The 23,509-nt window shown below is 43.9% G+C and overlaps 5 protein-coding genes across 5 annotated transcripts; 2 read left to right on the top strand and 3 right to left on the bottom strand.

Moving 5' to 3' along the window:
- Positions 1–6,700: 6,700 nt before the first annotated feature.
- Positions 6,701–7,047, bottom strand: LOC117586280. Its single transcript, XM_034276234.1, has one exon. The coding sequence runs from the start codon at positions 7,007–7,009 to the stop codon at positions 6,701–6,703; it is 309 nt and encodes a 102-aa protein (XP_034132125.1). The 5' UTR covers positions 7,010–7,047.
- Positions 7,048–8,301: 1,254 nt separating this feature from the next.
- LOC117586164 lies at positions 8,302–8,890 on the top strand. The gene has a single exon (XM_034276065.1). It carries the CDS (start codon positions 8,344–8,346, stop codon positions 8,761–8,763), a length of 420 nt encoding a protein of 139 aa, XP_034131956.1. The 5' UTR covers positions 8,302–8,343; the 3' UTR covers positions 8,764–8,890.
- Positions 8,891–15,320: 6,430 nt separating this feature from the next.
- On the top strand, positions 15,321–18,774 carry LOC117585997 (flocculation protein FLO11). The gene is made up of 3 exons (XM_034275824.1): positions 15,321–16,551; positions 16,618–16,740; positions 16,804–18,774. The coding sequence occupies exons 1-3, from the start codon at positions 15,935–15,937 to the stop codon at positions 17,501–17,503; spliced, it is 1,440 nt and encodes a 479-aa protein (XP_034131715.1). The 5' UTR covers positions 15,321–15,934; the 3' UTR covers positions 17,504–18,774.
- Positions 18,775–18,786: 12 nt separating this feature from the next.
- LOC117585998 (Bardet-Biedl syndrome 5 protein homolog) lies at positions 18,787–20,843 on the bottom strand. Its single transcript, XM_034275825.1, has 5 exons — positions 20,506–20,843; positions 20,298–20,446; positions 20,043–20,238; positions 19,737–19,974; positions 18,787–19,677 (listed from the first exon to the last, which is right to left on the bottom strand). The coding sequence occupies exons 1-5, from the start codon at positions 20,595–20,597 to the stop codon at positions 19,207–19,209; spliced, it is 1,146 nt and encodes a 381-aa protein (XP_034131716.1). The 5' UTR covers positions 20,598–20,843; the 3' UTR covers positions 18,787–19,206.
- Positions 20,844–20,888: 45 nt separating this feature from the next.
- On the bottom strand, positions 20,889–23,154 carry LOC117585999 (mannose-1-phosphate guanyltransferase beta). Its single transcript, XM_034275826.1, has 4 exons — positions 22,936–23,154; positions 22,600–22,848; positions 22,000–22,534; positions 20,889–21,683 (listed from the first exon to the last, which is right to left on the bottom strand). Exons 2-4 carry the CDS (start codon positions 22,777–22,779, stop codon positions 21,283–21,285), a joined length of 1,116 nt encoding a protein of 371 aa, XP_034131717.1. The 5' UTR covers positions 22,780–22,848; positions 22,936–23,154; the 3' UTR covers positions 20,889–21,282.
- Positions 23,155–23,509: the final 355 nt, after the last annotated feature.

Here is a 23,509-nt window from a genome sequence, read left to right as displayed (position 1 = left end):
CTTGCGGCTGGGGCAATTACATTGTGTGTCCCGATAATATAATGATTAGACATATGACACAATATGATTATACGATTTTATTATTAATTTATGAGGTGCAGAGGAGAGGGGAGTGAAGTCCGGGGGTAGGTGTAATGCGATATATCGATATCGTTAATTGCTGATTGATGGGATCCCTGGATGAGTGTACATTTATCGCAAGTTAAACATTAAAACCAATGATTACGTCAAATAATAAAAGTCAAATGATTTCAGCAAAGTTTATTGTGGCAAGCAAGCGTTTTAATTCTTATAAAACTGCAACGGGAGGAAGACCTTCTTCTCTGCTACTCGACTAATGATTCATTTCTGAAACAATTCCAATGAATTATGTTATTTCTAACGATTACAAATATGAAGCTAATCCAAAACCTCAACAAATGCATCCCTCGAAATGCCAAAAACAATTATAACAAACAAACAAAACCAAATGACGTTACGCCTCCGAAACACTCTTGCACACAATAAAAATGCAACGATGAACAGGTGTTTGTTTTACACATTTCCAGATAAATGGTATCCCCTGAACCTCAACAAAAACACACAAATTTTTCATATAGTGGCAGTCGTCAGTCAGTCGGTATACGGTAGGGCAGACCTTCTACTTCTGATGGCTGCTAATTAATTTGCCCGAAAGGAGCAGAGGCCCCAGGATCGTAGAGGGTTTGCTTGTTTGGTTTTTTTAAATGGTAGGCAATTTTTTAAACTTAATTAATCAGTTAAAGGGCCAGACACAGGGCCTGGGTCCATGGTCCATGGTCCATGATTGATGTGCGCGTAGGCTGCGGTCAGCAAACTGAAAGCGCTAAACGGAGGCGGACAGTTCTTCAGGCATTTAGTAGCTTTATTAAGCATGATCAGACATGCGCGTTCCTGCCTTTTCTTATCTACATAATTGCTGCTCTCTTTCGTCGCTACTGCCTCTCCCACTTTATCTAATTACAACCTTGTTATCGGATAATTGCTGCCCACATAACCCAGCACACGCCCTCTCCCTCACACACTCAAACAACCATTTGAGGGCCCATTAAAAATAAAATGTTGACAAGATAAGGCGACAAATTACCTGAGTGTGACTGAGTAAGAGTAACAGAAATATGTGCGAGGAGCATAGGTAGCTGTGACAGGGTGGAGGTTCCGGTTCCACTTCTCTCTCTCCATTCCCCCCCCCCCCCCCCGCTTCTCTTTCTGTTTTTTCGGGCAACGCGTGAGGCTCGCTGTAATGCGACACCTTCGTGTGAAAATTTATGGCCCGCAGTCACCGTTTCTTCGCAGTGAAGTTGCAGCAGAACCTATATATAGATATGGACTATGAACACTATGTTATATGGCAAATTGCTTTAATTCATCAAAAAAGTACACCCAACACAGAGCACAAAAAGAAGAAATAAGAAATAAACAATCTATTAGACAACCCGTCGTCATTGACGTATTACAAGACGTCATGCAAGCCTCCCTCCCAACCCAAGGCAAAGTCGAAGCCTTTGCCTCGTGCCTTTGCCAGGGATAATGGTACGCTGCCTCCTCCTTGTAGCTTTGCTCTCTCTCTCTCTCTCTCAGGCTTATGTAAATGCTGCGGATGGGCTTTGGGGGGGAAGACTTATAGAGCATGGCAAATTTTGTATGATTATTTTGTTTCGGGTAGCTCTGATGATTAAGTGGCCAAAGCTGATGACAAATTGTGACTCGTGGAGAGTCCGCGGCTCAAAGTTTGTTTTTATTTTCACTCTTTCTCTCTCACAGTCCTCGGTATAACTCTAAATTGGTATCGTAGACCACTTGACACAGCCCTCCCACCCCCTTTGCAGGGAGATGGAGTACTCAGAGCAATAAAGGGAATTATGAATATGAAAATTGTGGGGAATTTGGATTTATGTGGGTTGTTTTGGTTCCTTATACGGGATGGTATGAAAAGTGGTGCAGAATTGTATTATCATACCATCAAAAAAAGCCTGATACTGTAGGGTATTCCAGACCGCGGCTGCATATCTTTCTATGTCCCAGAGAGACAGTAACTCAATGAACTTTTTTGCGCACTTTTGCGGTTGAACACAATCAGGGGCCACCCTCATTTTGACTAATTTATTTGATTTTATTTTGTTGATACACCATGTGATGGAGAAAGGGAGCTCCAGTGAGGGAATTGTCTCACTGCTACTTTTGTTTAATCAAAAGCAATTGTTCATTTAAAGTTGATTGCCTTTGCTGTGCCCTGGCCCCGATTATTTTTGCTCTTTTTTTTTTGAGGTTGCTCTGGCGACGGTGCTTGCTGTTGCCAGGGAAATGAGCAAATTGTGAGTTGGAAAATATTTGATTAGAATGTGGCCACTTATAGTTAATTATAGCAACATATTCTTCAATGATTTCTGCATAAATTTTCCCATTTCTCACATCATTAATATTCCTATGGCCATGGTCTATTAATATTGAAACCATGCTGATTCCGAGCCCAAGAATTTCAAATTCTTTTGTATGACTTAAACCTCATGCAACTAATTCAGTCGACCATAACACTTAATCTGACTAAAGACATGACAAAAATTGGAAACACCACACAAAAAAGTGATTAAAAAATGATACGGTGATTTATGGTTGTGGATGAATACGAATTCTAGATGCTCTGATGGGGATAAGTTTGAAATTTATTTGAGCAAAAGATTTAATGGGCCAAAGATAGTCGTTTTGTAGAGCAAGAATCTATAACTAAGTTAGTACAAACCATAAAATAGTATAAAAAACATCATTACACATGGACTTTTATTTTTGTACACTTCTTATCCTGATGATCTCTTCAGATCTCGCTCAAATATTAATACATAATAGAGTAATTTAAAATAGTTATATTGAAACATTCAGAAACAAGCTAATCTAATCCATTTATAATCCTTTTGCCTTCTGGAACTCTGCCTAATCCCCACTGAAAATCGAGTCCCAGTCATGTATACCCATTCCCCACTTAGGGAATTCCTCGCTTAGCTCCAACGAATGAGAAAATATACCAAGCAGACCAACGAACAAAACGAAGAAAAAAAAACGTTGTCATTAATTTACGCATAAAATTTTATAATTTATGACAATGTGAGGTGTAGCTGGAGCGCCGGCTCCAACTCCAACTCCAACTCCAACTCCAACTCTGACTCCATCTCGAACCACTGGGAGTCGAGACCAGAGAGTGGCCAACAAATGAAGCTTGAAGATAGCTGGACATGGGTTGGTTTTTGGTTTGTATTTTTCTTTACTTTTTTTTTGGTTTTGGTTGGTTGGGATCCTCGAGTATAAGCGACTTTTATAATTATGTCTACGCATAAAAATCACATAAATTTGTGCATAAATGCAACAACAATAACGAGCCCTACATAATAAATGATGGCGCTTAACATTTTCAACATCTCCATGGAGACAAAACGATCAAAATCGCCGTTTGAAGTAGGAGCCAACCTCCCGAAAAAAAAAACGAGCGACAGATTCTCGTACTGAACCCAAAAACTGGTCAAGTGCTCCTCTGCTCAACTTCTCGTCTTATGAATGAATTAATGCATTTCTTTTTCACATTATTTTTGGTAATACATTTTTAATGCAACTATAAAAAAAACGCTGCTTTTTTTGTCATTAATAAAAATCAATGTTTGAGTTGGGTTTTTTTCTGCTTGCTGGCTGGGTGTTTTTATTATTTATGATTGTCGGCGCCACATAGCGCCGTTTGACTCCGCCAAATGAGTTATTTTCATTGGGTTGAGGGGAATTGATTTTGTTGTTTGCCAGAACCAAACATTGATAAACCAAATAATAAGTAAAGAAGACAATAAATGATCTCATGTAATGCCCAAAGATTGATTGTTTCAAGAGGTAAGTCGAAGATGTGCATTAATAACCTAAATGGGTTTTGTCGGATCAAAAATGGCATCAAATTTACATATTAGAAAAGATCTATTAGAAAGATCTTAAAGATAATTATAATTATCTAGTTTTTTCTACAATCTTCCATTCATTTCTCCCTTTAAATTTCAACAACAATTTGCCAAATGAAAGCCCCGATTTCTCACGCATCTCAAACCTCTCGATGATTCATTTGTAACTCGAACTCGCAACCAGAGTGCAACGATTGATGATACATCTATACCATATGCACATATGTACAATATACATCATATTTATGTGTGTGTGTGTGTGTGTGTTCATTTGTTTAATCCTTCTAATTAATTATCTAGCTTTAATAATACTTTAAATATAATAATAATAATAATACTTCTTACACTAGTGGGTATACTCATACTGAGGGCCGTATTTTCTGGTGGGAGTGGGCGCCCGTCGCGCGCGGTACTGCCGCAAAGCATTGCTTCGCACGTGTGTGTGTGTGTGTGTGTGTGTGTGTGTGTGTGTGTGTGTGTGTGTTTAAGCTCGCCCTGAAATACTCCACTCAGTTTTGACATTTATATTTATTTCCACGTTCAGCGGTCTGAGCTCTGAGGTTCTCCCAATGCAGTTTGAATTATAACCAATGGACACGCAAAGGTGGCCAAAACTTCTCCAGCTCGTCCACCTCCTTCACATCCACATGTCGTTTATGTTTGGTATGGGATGAGCGTGACTTTGTTTCTTCTTACTCTACTTTACTTCGTTTTTTTTTTTTTGCTTCTCTGGGTCCTTTTGCTGTTCCTGGGCGCCCGCAAGGAATGCGCCACAAATAAAGTAAAATTAATAATATCGCACGTTGATTGTTGTTGCTGCTACACTTTTTATTGTTTTTCTTCGCATATTTCTCTTCTCTCTTACCACTCGTTCCGCTCTCTCTCTCTCTCTCTCTCTCTCTCTCTGTTTGTTTCGCTTTGTATGGGAGAAATAAATGTCAAGAGGCAAAGCAAAATATTTCGTTTGCCCCAGAGCAGATGGGTCGTCTCCGAGTCTCCTCCTTGGCAGCTGTACGAAGGTGCGTGTGGCACTGAAAGTTTTGCCGAATGAAAAATTACACAGTCGAATGATAAATAACATAACTCAAAAGAGCATAAAAAAACGAGGGATATGTATGGCAAGCCAAAGTGTTTCTCTCTTCAAGGAGTTGTGGGAGCCATAACCGCTGTCGCTCCAGTCCCAGGAGCAGGCCATGCATCAGGAGAGAGAATAATAAATATTTATATCTCGTTGGTATAGGTCTGGAGTGTACTGGGTAATGAAAGCTTATGAAAGAATTAAGATTTAATCCAGAAATCTGCACCCTATCTGTGTCACCAAGGAAACTCCTTGCAAATACCCCTGAAAATTTGCAAGCAAAATTGTCATCAAGGACAGCTGCTCATCCGTCAACCGACAAACCAAATTAAATAATGTTATATTTAAAATGTAATAAAAAAACGTTCCCCCTTCCCAGTCCACCTTGACCCCTTACCCCTGCGCCTCACCCACAGAACGACAGGGGGCCACGCACAAAACGGAAATGCTGGAACAGCAGAAAAATATTTCACGCCTTCTTTAACAGAATTGATTAAAAAACAGTAATACAAAAGTAGTAGTCGAACGTCGTAGATGGGAACATGGTACCGTAACCAAAGCACACCCAAAAGCAAAAAGCGAAAAGCGAAAAACGAAAAAGGAATGTGGCATGAGGAGTAGGGGTAGAGTCAAATCAAAGAGCGAAGGGTACCCATGGGGGGTCAGAGCGGGTCTCACACATCTGTGATACTTTTTTGTGTGTGTGGACAAAAACCAACAGCAACAACAGAACATGCCATAATAATAGTTGCGAAAAGCAATTAGACAAACTAATAAAGGCGAAAATCCCTCCATACAAAAGGTCAGTAGAGGGAGTGAGTGCGATGGCAATATGTACATAGGCTCAATGCCAAACCCCCAATGGCGTTGACCAAGCGAGATGGCAATAGTGTGTGTGTGTGGTGAGGATGATGATTATGATGCATTCTCTGGTGCTCGCTGCGCTAGGCATGCGTATTTTTCACCTGGGACAAAGTGCTGAAATGTTTCAAAGGGAGAGAGAATGAAGCACGAGAAGGGGTAAAGTCAAGAGAGCACAAAATCTGTTTCAAGCTTCGCCCGCTGGCAATAGAGATTGTTGCTTCTGTAAGATCGAGTACATACAGTTATCCGTACGTACATATATAATTGTGCATGCCCCTGCCCTAAGCCCTTGGCAAAAGCTAAACGTAATTGCGTTTAGAAGTGCGTGTACTTGAGCATTTCTGCCATCTTTTGGTCTTACGCTTTTGTTGTGTCGGCTTTTTGCCGTTACAAATATGTTTTGAAAGCAAAGTCATGCCGCATCACAATAGGCCTGGGGCAGGGGAAACTACCTACCATGTGCAGTGTACACATAAGACGGCCCAGCCCTTTCTAATGCTCAAAAATTAGTTTTCTGAAGTGGTTTTTATTGTGGACCCAATGGATATGCCTCACTTGGTAATGAAGTGAGTGGAAAGATATTTTGAAAGAGTTTACTTTGTGGGGGGCCTAACGGCTAGGGGAATCCAAACTGAAAGTGCGGAAAGAAAATGCAACGCACCAAGAAAATATGAACTCGTTTCATCGAGCAAATATATTTATTTTACTACAAACCAAGAAACGAAAACGAATCAATTAGGTAACTGAATAACAAGATCAACCATTCAAAGGTTTCGGTTTCAATTTTGATTCTACAATTATGTCATTGTTGCTATGCCCATCTAGGCTTCTGATTAGAATCTAAATTATTGGCACGGCGCGTCGTGGCTGTCATGCGTTTCTGCAGCCAACCCTTGGTGCCGGGATCTATAAAACGGCGCTCTTTAACTGGCATGTTCTTCTGACGAAACAGCTTGGACTCCTCCAGCCATTGGTGACCGTAGTGCCAGGACATCAGGAGACTCATCGATGTGGCGTCCTTTTCGTAGGAGGGCGTGAAGGACTGATGCTCGGGAAGGTTTCTATTCGATTCAATCGGTCGATAGGGCTTAGCGCGACTATATATTTTGTGGATTGTCATGGTACAAAATAAATATCTTTTTCTTTTCTTCCGCTTAATGGAATCTAACTCCAACTTGAGTGAAATATCAGAGCTGGAGTGAATATTAATTCCTACTGTAATTCCAAACTGATAATTGAGTTAGCAGGCATTAAACAAACCCAAACTATGGCGTGCAAAATGCCCAAATTGAAACCCTAAAAACATTTTGCTAATGGCCATAAAGGCTCTCTGAGAGCCCAAATGGAATGGAAAACAAATCGCCCATTTGTTCCATCGGATACAAAGAAACTGAACAAAATGCAAACAGATGTAAATCCGAGCGTAAAACCCAAATAAACCAACAAAGTCTCAGCCAAAAGAAGATGCCAGGGATGTGAAAAGCGCGGCATGAGGGCAAAGTCCAGTCAGCGGGGGCGTTCCTGGTCATAGGTCAAGTATGCAGGGAAGGTCTGAGCTGAGGCTGTTGTGTGCCACGAGGAAGATAGCGGAAGTGGAACGGTTGGATGTGGGGGGCTCCCATAAAGTGGCACAACGCGTGGCACAAAAAGGTGCAAGAATACATCACAGCGGAAGTGGCCATGGCACCGGCACCCGCACCATCTGGTTTTCCAGATTTTACTCTTACCATTCACAATTAGGCAATCAAAGTTTTCTGAATGTAACCATAGTGTATGTGCACAAGGGTCACAATGACCACGTGGTCCCAGCATGATCTAATGCTGTGCAAATTTTTCGCAGCTTTCCTTTTTCCTCTGCAGCCCTTTGTGCGCCGCGCCGCTAATGTGATGTCTGTCCCGCTCTCGCACGCTCTCCACTCACACTCCGTTCTCTCGTTGCGCTCTCTGTCCCTGTCTCTCCATCTCTGTCTGACGGTTACCGTTGTGCGCTGTCATCATTTCTCATCGCTGGCATCGCGCTCTACCGTTGTGTTGTTTCCTTGTAATTTGTCACCGCTGGGAGCCCATTTCTGCGGCGTAATTTGTTTGCAACTCATTTCGGGATTCATTTCCATGCCCTTTCCATATCTGTGCGCCATTCGTGTTTTGCTGCCTTTGTTATGGTCAATGGGTCTTGATGCATTTAATTAAAATTATTACGAGTATTGTCTGGAGCTCAGGTGGGAGTCGGGCTGGAGCTTGGGAAAAAGGGTTTGTCTTTGAACTTTGCCTTGGAGATGGTGAGAGGTTTCCAAGAGTTATTGAATTAATTTTAGCATTACTCGCTAAATATATCCTAAAACTAAGCAACCAAGTTGACTTCGATCTAGCTTTTATTGAGTAATTCAAAGCCCATCCAAAACTCATTCAACAACCAGAAAACTTACAGTCAACAACAAATTTCGTCCACTAAAAATGCTTAAAGAAGGCATTTGGAAGCGTTCGAAGCCCGTTGTCGCCAGGGATCACAACGGAGTGATTCTCCCAGAGAATGTGCGTCCGGATCCCATTCCCGAGCAGCGCGACGACGAGCCACCCTGCATGAGCTACATCCTCGGTTGGGAGTACGGCCGCAAGTGGCTGGAGCGGCGGGACCAAATCAAGCGACACCAGGCTGTGGTCAAGTCCATGCGCATTATACTGCCCGACTTTGCCTGGTGGGTGAATCAGCGCCGTCCTTTGTACGTGCGCAAGCAGCGCTTCCGTGCCAAGCCCAAGCCGAAGGCCGGACACTGGCAACCGATGAGCGCCTTTGCAGAGGGCAAGCAGCGGCGTGAGGCGCAGGAACGGCATATACAGGAGTACCGCGATAACTCCAACATCAAAGGGCCCTAGAGGGACAAAGCACACTAAAACCATAGCACAGAAGCGACTAAAACCACACTAGTGACAAAAGTCAACCATAAATTTGCACATTTTGTATTGTGTGTGTGGAATAGAAACTTTTATTTGATATCCCCCCAATGCCTTTACACGTTGAACTCGAATCTTTTAAGCACTTCTGCAGAATGTTAAGCCATAATAAAATCAATTCGCTTTCTAAAAACCATTTCAGCGATTAAATACCTATCAAAACTTTTGCGGCTATCAATAAAACCAGAAACGCAATTGGAACCCAATGAACTGAAACTAATGGAAAAACAACAACTAGCTCAGCTCGTTCTCTCATCTCAATTTTCAGGCATATAACTTTTCTTTTATTGTTGGTTTTGCGAAACTCTCCGTGGCTAAAGGTCGAGAAGGAGGAGGCCCGTTCTCAAAACAAACAAAAGCGCAGCAGCCGAGAAAACCTTCGACTCGGACCTCTGACGGCGTTTACGCATTTGTTTGTTTGATTGTTGATTCCCGCGTTGAAATGTCAGGCGAATGGAACAATGGATCCACAGCCAGGTCATACTATATAAGAACTATATGTATATGCAATCACCATCATCATCAGCAGCATCGTTGACGTTTTTTCTGAATCGTATGCAGAGACCCGGTAAGTGAACAATTGGCCTGGCCTGGCCTGGCCCCGACCCAAGGCCTGTGGCTGGATGTACGTCGTACATTCCATACATAGTTTTTACGCTCTTGTTGATTTGCATTTCCGCTTCATTAAACTTGGGCACACATCGGACTATATAGATCCAGCTATAATATGCATTATATGGTTGGCTTTTTCATTGCATTCTATTATATTGTACTTTTGGCGCGTAAAACACACAGATTTTAATATTTAAGGGGCGTTACACATTTAAGCCCTTTCACAATTGCTCAGTTCCTCGAAGCTCGTCTTTTTACATCCTTTTGTTTTTCCGTTTTGTTTTATTATACAATATTTTTGGTTTTTATATTTAGGGGTTTCTTTTTGTTTGCCTAACAAACTTTTACTCACTTACTTACACCACAAAAACTCATTAGTGTTGATTTGTTTTTCAGACCCTTTTTTCATGGATAATTTATGGCATTCGAAAAGTGTTTGGAAAGAGACTTTCCTTCCTAACTTTTCGCTTAATTTCTATCAGTGCACATTTTATTTGTAAATTCCTTGGTTTTATTGTTAAATAATTTATTTGCCAGACATCAGCCCGTCTTACATTATTCCAATCATTAGTAATTAGTGGTTTTCCATTCAACTTTGATTACCTTTTTCTTGCATATCAACTTTGGAGACTTTCTCCTCCAATTAACGTGCATTGCCCCACCAATGATTCCATTATTTATGGCAACTACACAGCGATTTTCATTAATAATCATATAGGTATTTTCTTCACTTATTAAAATCCATTAATTTTGCGCTCATTTCCCCTTCATTTTCCAACGCTCCCCTGACATTCTCTCTCTCTCTCTCTCTCTCTCTGTTTATTATCAACAACATTCTCGTTTCATTTTTCCTCACGATTTATGCCACGAAGAACATTTTCCAGCAAGAACAAAAAGCAATGGGGAAAATGCTTCACACTGTGCTGCAGTTTTCCGCGCATAAATTAATGGCAACGAACGACGATGATCATCATGGGGTCTGCGAAAGGAAGCGGCGGTGCAAAGTGAAGTCGTTCTGACGGCAAGAAAGGGCTGGGAAATGTATGATTAAACATTAAACAAGTGGCATAAAAATGGGCAGAAAAAACCGCTGCTAAAGTTCTGCAAGGTGCTCCACGGCATTGTGGGAGAAAAGCAACGTAATCAGGTGGGGCCTTAGCTTAGGTCAGAGGTGCAGACAGAAGAATGACAGAAACATTTCAGCGAATATTTCATGGAGTTCAGCATTATTAACTAGATTACATGTGGATGGTTTTATGTGTTCAAAGCTCTCTCAGAAAATACAGACAGGCGCTACAGAATGTGGCCATTCAAAGCAGTAGTTCTTTACATATTATTGAGATTATTTCCCAATGGGAAAGCTTCCCACACTTAATGACAATTTAGAAATCGGTTGCGATGCCCCGAAGTCCCACATAAATTTCTCTGTGCACAATTTATGGAAAAATCAAACACAAATGTATTTGATTCTGTGGTCGAGTGGCCAATGGGGGGAACCGCAAAAACTAATTATTTTGCCAAAACAACAAAACAACAAAAAACAAAATGGCCGCCAGCAGAAGCGGAAATGAGCTTTGTGTGCATTTGTGTGAGAGGGCGAGTGCGAGTGCGACCACAGAACAGATGCTGATTATGAAGATAATTAATATGGCTAATTAAACTGGCGAATGCGATGCAGAAATTGCATTTGCCAGGCAGCACACAAAGCCGAGAGCCAGGGGACAGGGAAATGCAGAAAAACAAGCGAAATTTCAACGGCTCCTGCCACATAAAAGCCAATTAATTATTTTTATGGCTACTCTCAGAGCAGAGCCCCCAGAGCCAAACTCCAACTTGGAGTCCGCCAACGGAAGCCAAGAGTCCGTCTGCGTCTGCCTCGTCTTTTTGCACTGAGCTCGGGGATAATAAAAAATTATGGCCAACGATTTGGCTCACTCGAAACGAAACGAAACGAAAAAAAAAAAAAACAAATAAACTAAAAAAAAAACCAGCACTGTGAGCCACTGACCAGGCCAAGCTCCTCCGGTGCCCCCGTTTATACATATATATTTATATACACTTTATCCTGCATACTAAATCCTCGAAAATAAAAGTAAGAGCCAGAGCCAGAGCCAGAGCAAGAGCCATGCAAGGGCCAAAAAGATGGCGCCTTGCTGTGTACAAAATTGATCAGTGGATTCCCTGCCGTTTGAACTATGACGCGATATGTCATCATATTTTCTCGTTGCAGTTGAAGGGAAGGTCCCCTTCCCGATGGTGGGTACAGCAAAGAGGTAGGTTCCATCTTCTGCTTGTGGTTTCTGCCATGCATATTTCTCACTTTGTCAAACCTTCTGCTCTGTGAGATTGGATGGCCCCCACAGCCCCTTCGACTCCTTCCATGCCCGTGTGTACCCCTCTCGCTTTTAGTCAAGTTGTATTTAGCATTTGGCTTGAACAACATTTATTGCCTGGGCTACCGCAAAATCAATTTGGGCGCTTTGTTTCCGATTTTCGTGGAGGCTTGCAGGCGCCCCCAGAACTCGTCTTGCCTCTGGCCAATCCCCTCGGCTGTGTTTATGGCCATTTCTCCGCTCCGTTTTATTGGCCAAGCCAATGCGCCTGAGTAATGGCCGCCGCCTCTCTGTGGCTCGGCTCCCGTCACACTCGACGTTGCTTTCGGCCAATTTGGTTCTGGTCACTGTTCTGACTCGTTTTTACTGCAACTTCTGTTCGGTTCAACAATTTCTTTTATATATTTTGCAAAAGCGGTTTTTACATGTTATTTGTAGAGTTGTGAGGGGAAGTACCAGCTAGGAAATACCTTCCAAAATTCAAGCATTGCCCATTGTCCATGGCACAGAGTTCATTAAAAAGTCCATTACCCGAGGAGGCTGCACACACACAGCAAATCAATTTTGATTTACTTCCAGCAGTCGAACAGGCGGACCGACCGACAGACAGAGAACATATATCAATATGTTTGCCCCCATAGCGGTCAGCCCTCGAAATGGGGCATGTTTTGTGGGCAGGGGGGGCCTGATAGTGGTGCCAGAGCTGGCCAGCGAAGCGTTCCATCATTCGGAGGAGTGCTGATGATGGAAAGTGTCCCACTGTGCGTGCACAAAAAGCAACAACCAAAATAGGAAAGAAAATAGAAAGAGCAGAGAAGTGAAGAGCGCCACAATGGACTGTCTAGAATGCCACAGAAAATGGAGTGGTTCGGTATGGAGGAGGCTGTTCGAAGACTGAGAGTGAGCCGCAACAACAATAAACGCTAATAATGCTTAATCAATGTTACACTTTGCAACAATAAAACAGGAACAAAAAACGAAGGGCCGCAAGAACCCCAGAGTTCAACTTCATTTGTGTCATGATTTATGGCTTTTTCATTACCAAAAAAAAAAGGAAACAAAAAAGAAAAGAAACGCACCTCTTCACACCTGTGGAAAAAAAAAATGTTGAGGCCGCAATGAAATGTAATTGAAAATCAACTAAATCGATTTCCCAGAGAGAGAGAAACCATTTGTTGAAAACAATGTGCGGAATTTGTTGCGTACAAATCTGTTATTGTTGTGTGTTCATTTCGCTTCATTTGCGTTGCGCATTTCAATAATCATTTGTATTGTGGCATCTCGCGTTGATTATAAACACGCAGAGTTCATAAATTTCCAAAATGAGCTTCATTACGGATAGAACCGATTTGCTTGGTGGGTTTCAAAATTATCAAATTTATTCTCAGACGAAGATTTCCAGCGGGCTTTATGGGGGCGTTTATCGATTTGCCAAGTGTTGAATAACTAGTGAAACAGTAACAGTGTTAAACAGTCTCCAAAGCAAACCATTGAACAATTCAGAACAATTTGGATGGATAAACTATAAAAATTGGAAGAGAACTTTACTCTCGATCCATTTCTAATGTTCAACTCCAAGACAAAGCCCCAGTTTGCTGTCACATCGATAAGCCAACGAACGAGCAATTATTTTTGAAAGAAAATTTGGAGGGATTTCTTTGTTTGCACTTTCATTGTGTGCCTCCACCCAGCGGCAGCTGCGGCTGCGTGCCTCCCCAGAACCCAAATCTGGCACATCCCAAAGCTTTTCAACGCTATGCCACATGTCTCTCTCTCTCTCTCTCCCCACAAATCCTCTCCACTCGGCACACACTTGGCGTGGAGCGCAACGGAGTCAGCGGATGTGGCCTGTGGCTGTGGTTATGCTCGTGAATACTTTTTGAGAAGTGCGCCCAGCACGAGTTAAAATTTAATTTAGTGAAAATAATTTGCTTAGTCGTGCTGCAAAATTGCATAATTGTCAATGGTTTCGGCCACTCGGCGGAGCTCTCTCTCTCTCGCACACCCGTTCTCGATTGCTGAACTCTTCTAATGAGGCGACCGCAGCGCCATTTTGTGGCACAAACACATTTGCATATTGGAAAATTATAGCCCTCTGCCCAAAGGCTGACGCCTGCTCCGACGCTGGCTTCTGCTTCTGGCTTTTGTTAGCGGTGCGGTTGCGCAGAGGGCCAAACTCGATGCTGAGCCAGAGCCAGAGCTAGGGCCAGAGCAGCCAGAGTCGCAGCGCGTGGTGGCCTGGTGAGGCGCAATGGGGGGGCGGTCGCTGTCGACGACGAAGTGACCTCCAGCCGCGTCCCAATGGCGAGGACTTGACTCTTAACTGGCAGTCTGGCAGCCAGGCGCAGTGAGAATCGAGTGCACGAAAATATGCAAGCAATGCAATGCTCCCACTCCTCTTTCTGGCCTCATGATGAGCTGTAAAACACGCGTTTTCATAATGTTATTAAACGGAGCAAGAGGTAGAGCGGCTGTGGCAGCGGCAGCGGCAGCGGCAACCAACGGCCATTTGACATGCCAAAAAACACTTCTGTCACAGCAGCAGGAGAAGCAGCAGCAGCAGCAGCAACAGCAGCAGTCGCAGCAGTTGTATCCAGTGTCCCTAGGGGGTGGCCAAGACCACAAAAGCGTGCCATACCCGATCCCACCCGATCTCTGCCCGCCTCTTGCCCGCCATTGGGACAGGAAACTGCGCAAGCGCCGCGACCGGATTGGGTTCGTAAATTGAGCGCCGCATGCGTCAGGGCAATTATTTTGCCATAATAAACTTGATACGGAGCGACGCTCTTATCTATGATTTCAGATTATCGCAGCAGTGGCCGAACAGTAGCTTTTTAGCTTATTTAATTTCAAATTTAAGTTTATTTTTATCGATTGAGCGGCAACAGTCAAAGTGGCAGTAAAACTACCTGGCATTCATTTGGGAAGCTCAGCTCCTAATAGAGATTGTTATATGTTGCCGAATTGCATTCTCCTGCATATCCGAAAATTACTTTCGAAAAAATTTTATAATTGTTTTATGGTAAAACTATTTCACATTCAGATTTATGGCATAATTTATCCCATAATTTATCCCTGCCAGACCAAGAAAAAAAGGTCAGTCCATTATAGTGACATCAGTCTGGCAGCACTATAATATTTTGTCTACAAAATAATCGCCTGAATTCCTAAACGATATATCGCAAATTTCAATTCGAATTTACTCAAAGAAATTGATAGAAAACTCATATGATTTTGATGAACTTAAAGAAAGAAACAGGAGAGGATAAAGATCGTTACGCGGAAAAGGTCAATTTATCTCACAAAAGTGAGATATGTGTACATCGATATGTAGAATCAAAAGTGGCGGGTTTGAAATTCTGTGGTTGGTCAAGCGGCGTAAAAGCAAGAACAAATAATGTTGACTCAAAATTAAAAAAAAACAAGTTGGTTAGATGATATATCCCCAAAAAAAGTCCAATTAGACGTCAGAGGCAAATAAAATATCAACAAAAAAAGTATATCGATATATCGTTCGCCCACAGCTGCTTCTGATGAATGAACGTGTGCGGTAGTAAAAGCGTAAAACATAGCAAAAAGCGGAATTCGCAAAGCCATTTTCTTGTTGGCCCCGCATACAAGGCCAGGCTAATTTTACAAACAATTAATGGCTTCCAGTACAAAAGACTAAATCGTGTTGGTGACAGCTGCCTTTAGGGACGATTAAAAGGGCTTCTTGGACCGGCGACACACAATGGAAATGGATGGGTAAAATAAAGGCAGCAAACGAGCAGTAGTAGCAGGAGAGTGGTGTGTGTTCGTGTGCGTACGCGTGTGAGGTGGTAGTGCGTGTAGTAGTACGAACGAGCGTGTGTGAGGTAAACGCAAAACGGTGAAGCGAACCAGGGAGGCAGCAAACACGCAAAAGAAGTCCCAAATTGTGAAAAAGAAAACAAAAAGAGTGCCTAAAATTGTGTTGGGTTGGGGGGAAAAAGAGTCAAGTGTAAAGTGAAGATGGAAAATGCGTGGTAAATGAGATAAGCGATTGCAGCCCCACCGCTAGAGCCGGGCATGTTAGTGCTACTGGTCCGAGGAGCAGAGGCAGAGCAGCACCCACCCATAGCCACAGTCCTCCTGCCCCTGCCACAGCTCAAGCCCGAACAGCAGTAATGATGCTAGCCGCAGCCGGTATGCCGGCCTACGATGCCGGCAAGATCAACAGCAACCCGAGCAATGGGACAGGCGGTGGCACGGTGGGCACTCCCTCGGCCGTGGGTGCCTCGCGTCCCAGTGCTGCCAGTGCACTGATGAAGACCCTATCCGTGCGCCTGCATCGCGGCACCGAATTTATCAAGGATACCGTGCAGAAGGCCCTGGTCATGTCAGCACCAGCACCTGCACCCGCACCCGTGGCCCCAGCCCCAGCCTCAGCCCCACCGCCACCACCAGTTGAATCCGCAGTGCCACCGGCGAAGCCCTTAACGCTAACCAGCCAGACGCTCAAGCGGAAACTGGCCGGTGCGGGAGGGTTGATGGGATGCGGACCGAGTCGGATTACATCGATCACCACCAGCTCGAGCAGTGGACGCTTCATACTGGCGCATGCCAACAGGAAGCCCGCTAGCCAGGTGCCGACGGAGGTGTTCCTCAAGGTATACACGGTGGCACCCACTGAACTGCATCGCTCGGCAGCGGCCCGCGTACGTAATCCCAGCACTGATAGCTTACTCATGGATCTGTGCCAGTTTAAGCCCATCCGGCCCATGCCCATAACGCCAATTAAAATGTAAGTCCTGCAGATCCTTGCATCAATCAATCTATTCCAATTCCGTGTCGATCTTTGCTCTGGCAGTAACAAATTCCGCGGCTTTGAACTGAAGCGACCCAAATTTGTGCCCGCCGTGAATGACAGCGAAGACGAGGACGAGGAGGACGACGAGGATGATCCAGAGTCAATCCAGAAACCAAAGCCTAGGTAAGTATTCAGCATAATCGTTGGGAGCATCGTTTAAAGTAAGCCTTTCGTTTGGTTCCTCAGCTCCGTGACATTGTTGCCGCATAAGGGGTCGGCATTCGTGCCGATGCCCTATATAGAGAGCCCCAACACCACCGCCGCCATCACCGCAATCGCCACCAGGAGCAGATCTCGCTCACACAACACTCACACCTCAGCCACTGGCGCCACAGACGAGCCCAAGCCAAAGCGTCGTCGTCGCGGTCCGCTGCTCACGGCCAGGCGACGTCGCACAAGAACGTCAGCAGCTGCAGCCGCCGCTGCTGCTTCAGGTGCGCCCTCACCAGTCAACACATCAGTCTCGCCAGAAGAAGTGGCGCCCAAACCTGCAGCACCTGTCAAACGCAAGGCAACCACCAAGAGTGGATCTGCCAAGCGCAGTCGTGCTGCAGCAGCTGCCAATCCCACACCAGTCGCCGCCACATCAACCTCGCCGGAAGAAGCAGCCAGAGCGCCTACCAAACGCAAATCGTCAACGAAGAGGGAACCAGCGAAACGCAGCCGTGCCGCGGCTGCTGCAGCTGCCACTCCCACACCAGTCAGCACATCCACCTCTACGGGAAGGGCTCCCCGTGCACCCGCCAAGCGCAAATCAGCCTCATCAAAGGGCCCAGCGAAACGCAGCTGTGGTGGCTTGTCTCCAGCACGCCCCTCGCCACCCATGACGCGTCAACGCGCCCGTCAACAGATCTCCGCCAGCAGCTGCCACAGTGGCAGCACTTAAATTTCATATACAATCATCTCGGATGTTCGTTCAGTGGAACGTAATCCGATGCGGCAGCAGCAGTGACAATGGGAAAGGGTCTAGAAAACTTTCCAAGTTCGAAGTCTTTCGGTTCTAGTTACTGTTTATGTTTGACTCGCGTTCCAAAGCGCCTATTCGTGTGGCATTGTTCTGGGAAAGTGGGAGTGTAATGCAAACCCATGGGTAAGGCATAACCATTATGAAATTAATATATTTTCCAAGAGGGTTTTATCCATTAAACCGATTTTCTTGGAAAATATCAAGCTATGCCATAGAAAGTGGAGACATCCCGGCTTTACTTTGCCCACATTCAAGAGAGAGATCCAGGCTTTACTTTCCCCCATTTTCACTTACTTTGGGTAGACACAAAATTTTGACTTGGTCTTTAAGACTGATATAACAAAGAATCCACTAACGAATATATGATACTGATACTGAAACTGATACTGACATGTATGCAAAAAACAAACAAACAAACAAAAAACTGAAGATTCAAGAATTTATGTTTAGCCTCAGTCCTTAGCAAAACGAAGAAGTTTCAGCAGAAAAAGTATTAAATGTATAAAGAAACAAAACCATGTAAAATGTAAGCCATTCCTGATATTCATATTTCAAAATGATTGCGTGTTCTTTTGTGTATTTTATTTTGTTGTAACCATGAATATGCTTATTTTGTATTTGTCCCATGTACAAACAGAAAAATTGCAATGCTTTCGATTCGATTATGCTCTACATACGTTGGGCCTTTGAGGCACAAAAAAAGATATCGAGAAAGAGAGAATTATGAGAAAATTAAGAACAGGTAGGAGAAGAGGAGAAGATCATGTAAACGCCACAACTACAATTAATTTTCCTACTTTAATTAAGTTTGTTAGAATTTATAGCTTAGAAACGAAACAAAACTAATTCATTCATAAATCTATATTATATGAACATAAATACATAAATATATAATAATAACATAATACTACCTAAATCTATCTGTAAGAGCAGCATATGAATATATTTAGAGGTCAAATCAACTGTGTGTTGTGATATGAACTAATTTATAATACCAAGCAAAAGACAACCAACAACCCAACCCAACCCAACCCGAAGCCCCCCCAATGATAGTTCAATCAATTTGCTTGATCCCAGACAACACAGATATGTAGATGCCCCACTCTCAGACACCCCATTCAGAACAGATGCAAAACACTATGATATCATTAAGAAGTAGTGCCACAAACAAAATTCCATAATTAAAATTTGCAACAAAAAAAAAGCATAAAATCAAGACAAATTATCAAGCATTAGCCCTAAGCTAAGAACAATTTCAAGAGATTCCAAACAAATGCAAAATTACTTAAACACACAGCGAGTTGTATGCGTCAATAAAAATCCCTAAAAAATAACTACAAGATTATGAATTTATTTTGTTTTTCCTTTTCTATTCCCCAAAAAGCGAATCTTTGAGCCTTATTCGATCTTTTCTTGACAGTCCTTAAACTTTTAGATATCTTCTCGTAAATCGTGTTTAATCTTTAGTTACACTTTCATTTTCATTCATGAAATCGTTCTTTATTTTCTGTATCAATATTGTCTTTGGCTTCGACAGAACTTTGTTTGATTTCGTACTGAATTCCGGTACCCATTACCATATCCTCTACACTCTCATTAGTTATATCTTTGATTCCTTCAGATTATTCCTCGAATATCTCCATTTTTGTGGGCATAACATTCCACAAATCCTGCAGCTTGTAGCCCTCCCGTATCCGCTCCATGGCAAAACCCAACTCCTTGCAATACACTGGGTCTCTTTCCGATTGTGGATTGCTGTGCGACACACAACCCTCCGCCAGATAGCTATTCAGTTTGGTATTGATTTCGCGCTCCTGCCGCTCGTCCAGCTCCTCGAAATTCTCGATCTTGAATTGCGTAGCTTGTGCCGCCTCCTCAGCGGCATCCGCCAGTCGCTGGCGCGCATCCTGAGCATCGTAGTGGATGCCAAAGTTGGGCTGCTCTATGTAGACCGTGTGCAGCGAACAGAGCTCCTTGAATAGATCGTTCAGCCGCTCGGCGGGATCGATGCGGAAGCCGAGTACATAGCCGCCGCCAGTCTCGGCTGTTTGGATGACCAATGCAGGCCCGTACTTGGACTCTCGCACACGTAGCTAGAAGGAAAAGTCAGATATTGGTGGAAGATTCTAGCCAGAAGGATGATTAAGCTCACGCTCTCAATTTGCAGATATGGCAGGCTGATGTTGAAGGTCTCATTGGCATCAGCGAACCACACAAGACGTATGTTAGAGACGACAAAGCTGCCCAGATTTCCCTGATCGCTGGATAGATTCCAGACGCCCTGTACCTGGCTGTAGACCTGCTCATCGGGCAGGATAATCAGTTGTCCAGAGAGCACGATGGCTCCACGCAGCTTCAAGTCGCGATAGAGATACGTCCGTTGATATAATCTATAGGATAGTGCGAGGAATCTGACATTTTGTGTGGTTCTACAAGAGATTTTCCATATTCCACTCACTGATACACATCAAAGACGCTGGCAAAGATGGGCTGATCACGCCGCGCCGTTTCGCCGGACACATCCGTGAAGAGGAACTCGAAACGCGTCTCATTGCTGATGGCCAGAATGTACAATGCCTGACTGGGCATCCTGCCCTTGGAGTGCATGTGCACGATTCTGGTATTGGTGTTTCCAAACCTCGCAAAACCAATGGCTGAAAAAGGCAAAGAGAGTCAGTCTGATGTCTGATGAATCCCCATCGTAGTTACTCACATAAATTGTACTTTTTGTGCACCAAAGAATGCCAAATCACCCGAAGATTGGTGACCATTAGGCGGCCCGTGTCCCCAGGATTACCCTTGCTGTCCTCGATATGGTAGATGTAATCCAGCACCTTCTCTCCAGTGCGTAGACGAGTGTGCCTGGAATTTATGTGTTGACTGACCCTATTCCCCTCCATCTCTCTCGTTGAATAACTTACAGATGTGGCGTATCAAACTTGACATCCTTGTCCTCCCAAAGGAGTTGCAGCTGTGGCTGTTGGCCATCGCTTTGCCCCAGAGATTTCAACATTTTAATAAAGAAATTTCCAACTTCTGTTGTGGTTCCAGACCCTCCTCCAAGAAGCCGTTGCTAGGTAACGTTTTATGCACTTTCAAAGGTACACGGCTAAGGGTAAGGTAAGGTTACCGAAAGGATAGCTTTTATGGAGAATGAATTTAAGTTTTTATATAAACTAAAGGAGTCCTGTTCAGCTCTTCACTTTCTTTTCATTTCTAAGCCTCGAAGCACGATCCTTGGTCCCAGTCTCCGTCTCCAGTCTCCAGGACTTGCCTACATCCTACTAATTGTTGTTTCCAGTTATTTTCATAATATATATTTATGTATATTTGTCTAATTTGTAGAATTATAAGTACAAAACTTACGCTCTGCTTACTGGTATCAAAGTAGAAAAAGGTTTGGCTGATTATACACTTATACTCGGACGACTACGAGTCAAGATTCCCCAAGGGGAAATGTAGCCTTAATTTATATAGAATAGCCAAGCTAAATATTGGAAATGTTTCTCATTGTTTTTCGCTCTTTGTTTAGAATATTGCAAAGGTTTGACTTAAATATTAGTACTTTCATTGACAGAATCCAATTAATAGACAGACGGTGGCAACAGAAGGCAATTGTTGTGGACAAATGTCGAATACCGAAACGAAACTAAATCATAGTTAGACTACAGCTAACAGCGGGGCACCGTTCCTCCCGCTTACATGATGATCTGTGGCTCGGGCACGCTGGCCGCAATGCTTTTGTGTGGCAGCACTTGGCCCCCGTTTACGTAGAGCTCGTCCTTGACAATTACATCCTCGCCGAGCACAGTGATGCCCTCGATGCGCACCCAACGACCAACCGTCGAGCGCCAGCCAACGATGCAGGAGTCCAGCCAGGAGTGGGAGCGTACAATGGCGCCTTTAAGTATGGTGGCACGCTTGATGCACACTCCATCCTCGATTATTACGTCCGGCCCGATGGTTACATTTGGCCCAATGCGGCAGCCTTCGCCTATTGTGGCTGTGGGATCCACCAGTACGTTGCCCACGACTCCTGGTCCGGTGTACAGCTTCGTTGATTGCTTCTGACGCAGCGAGCTCAGGTAGAGGCACATGCCTAGAAGAGATATACAGGAAGAGGCATATCAATAAATGTCTCCTGCCAGGGGATTCTCCTATCTGGGACAGGGTTCTTCCCGCTCACGCTATCTGCCCAACGAGCCTCCACCACACTCAAGCAGAAATCGCTCTATCAAACATTCTCCGTGGCCTTAGCTCTTCCGAGAAAGCACACACGAAAAAGATAAAACAAATTCGAACGAAAACAAAACATGATTAAAAAATGCACGACACAACGGCAGACGATAAAGACTAATGAGGCAATTGAAGATAGGCGGCGAGTGCTCTGCTCTCCAGTCAGTGAGTCATCCTACCTGTAAGAAAGTCTTTGGGCTGTCCAATGTCCATCCAGAAGCCGGTCAGATCCATGGCGTATAGCTGCTGTTGCTCGGCCATGGCCGGAAAGACCTCCTTTTCGATGGATGTGGGCCTCACCTCAATCCTCTCGAGCACCGATGGATTGAAGATGTAAATGCCGGCATTGATTTTGTTGCTAACAAACTCCTGCGGCTTCTCGATAAAGTTCTTGATGCAGCCGTCCTCGTCGTACAGCACCACACCATACTTGGAGGGCTCCTCCACCTTGGTCACGACAATGGTCCCCTCTTTGCCGTGATTTCGATGGAACTGCACCAGCTGCTTGAAGGGGAAGTCACAGATCACATCCGAGTTGAGCACAAAAAAGGGCTCCGGACTGGCAGTCAGTATCGATTTGGCCAGGGCCAGGGGTCCAGCAGTACCTAGGGGCTCCGTTTCATGTGAGAATATCAGTTCCACGCCCAGTTTGTCAGCCTCCACCTTCAGCTCCTTCTCCATTTGCTCAGCCCTATAGCTGACGGCGAGTATGACCTGGATGAGCAACATGTTGGCTTATATAAATATTACGCATAGCTGGGGCGAACTCAAACACTCACCTGACGGCACCCGGCATCGACAAGTGCCTCTAGCTGGTGCAACAGAATCGGCTTATTGGCAAACTCCACCAGGGGCTTGGGTGTGCTGAGGGTGAGCGGGCGCAGGCGGGTACCATAGCCACCGACCAAGATGAGGGCACGAGTGCCATTGCCGACAGCTGTGCTGGGTGCGCCGCACATTTCCGTTATGTTCTTTTGAGCACTTGTGACACGTCAGAGATTCCGCCAGCAATTGTTTTTCTCCGCTCTCTTCGGGGGGATGGATTGGGGTTGACGAGCAAATGAACGTGAGCTAGGCGAACGTATTTCTGTTTGACTTTAATTAATGTCACTTACAGTCTTTTGTTGTTGTTTCTTCTGATAAGAAGTTGATTCGTTTTTATGAAGTTTCGTAGTTTTTATGACCTATTGCATTTGTTGGCGCTTTCCTATTGGGACTGGTCGTTGTGAGTATGTGAACTCCTGTAATCAGCATAAACCTTTATCAAAAGCAATGGCACTTTGCTCAATTAAAAATAAAGTTGCTGAAATTTCGGTTAATTTTGGCTGAAAACAACCAAATCAGTGAGACCGCTTAGGTATCGATAAAATATACCTACTGACCCTCAAAGCAATACCAAAATATTCCATCCAATTTTCTTATTTTCTATTTTGATATCCGATCGAATGTTTTGAGCCAGTCAGGATTTCACCACTGAACATATGATTTTATCCGATTGATGAATCAATTCTCTACAATTAAGCATATTATTATTACTAATCCTTATTTGATTGTATATTTTTAGTGCTTTAAACTTTAAACAAAGAATACACAAAAAGGTCCCTTATTTATTTTGTTGCCATTTGCTTGTATGAACTGGCACATCTACATACATGTACACTTATGGTTGGTGGTTTTATGCTAATGTAC

The sequence above is a fragment of the Drosophila guanche genome, unplaced genomic scaffold, assembly GCF_900245975.1.
Source record: "Drosophila guanche unplaced genomic scaffold, DGUA_6, whole genome shotgun sequence".
Lineage (NCBI taxonomy): Eukaryota > Metazoa > Arthropoda > Insecta > Diptera > Drosophilidae > Drosophila > Drosophila guanche.
The sequence above is the reverse complement of the archived record's forward strand: the minus strand, read 5'-3'. Positions and strand labels throughout refer to the sequence as shown.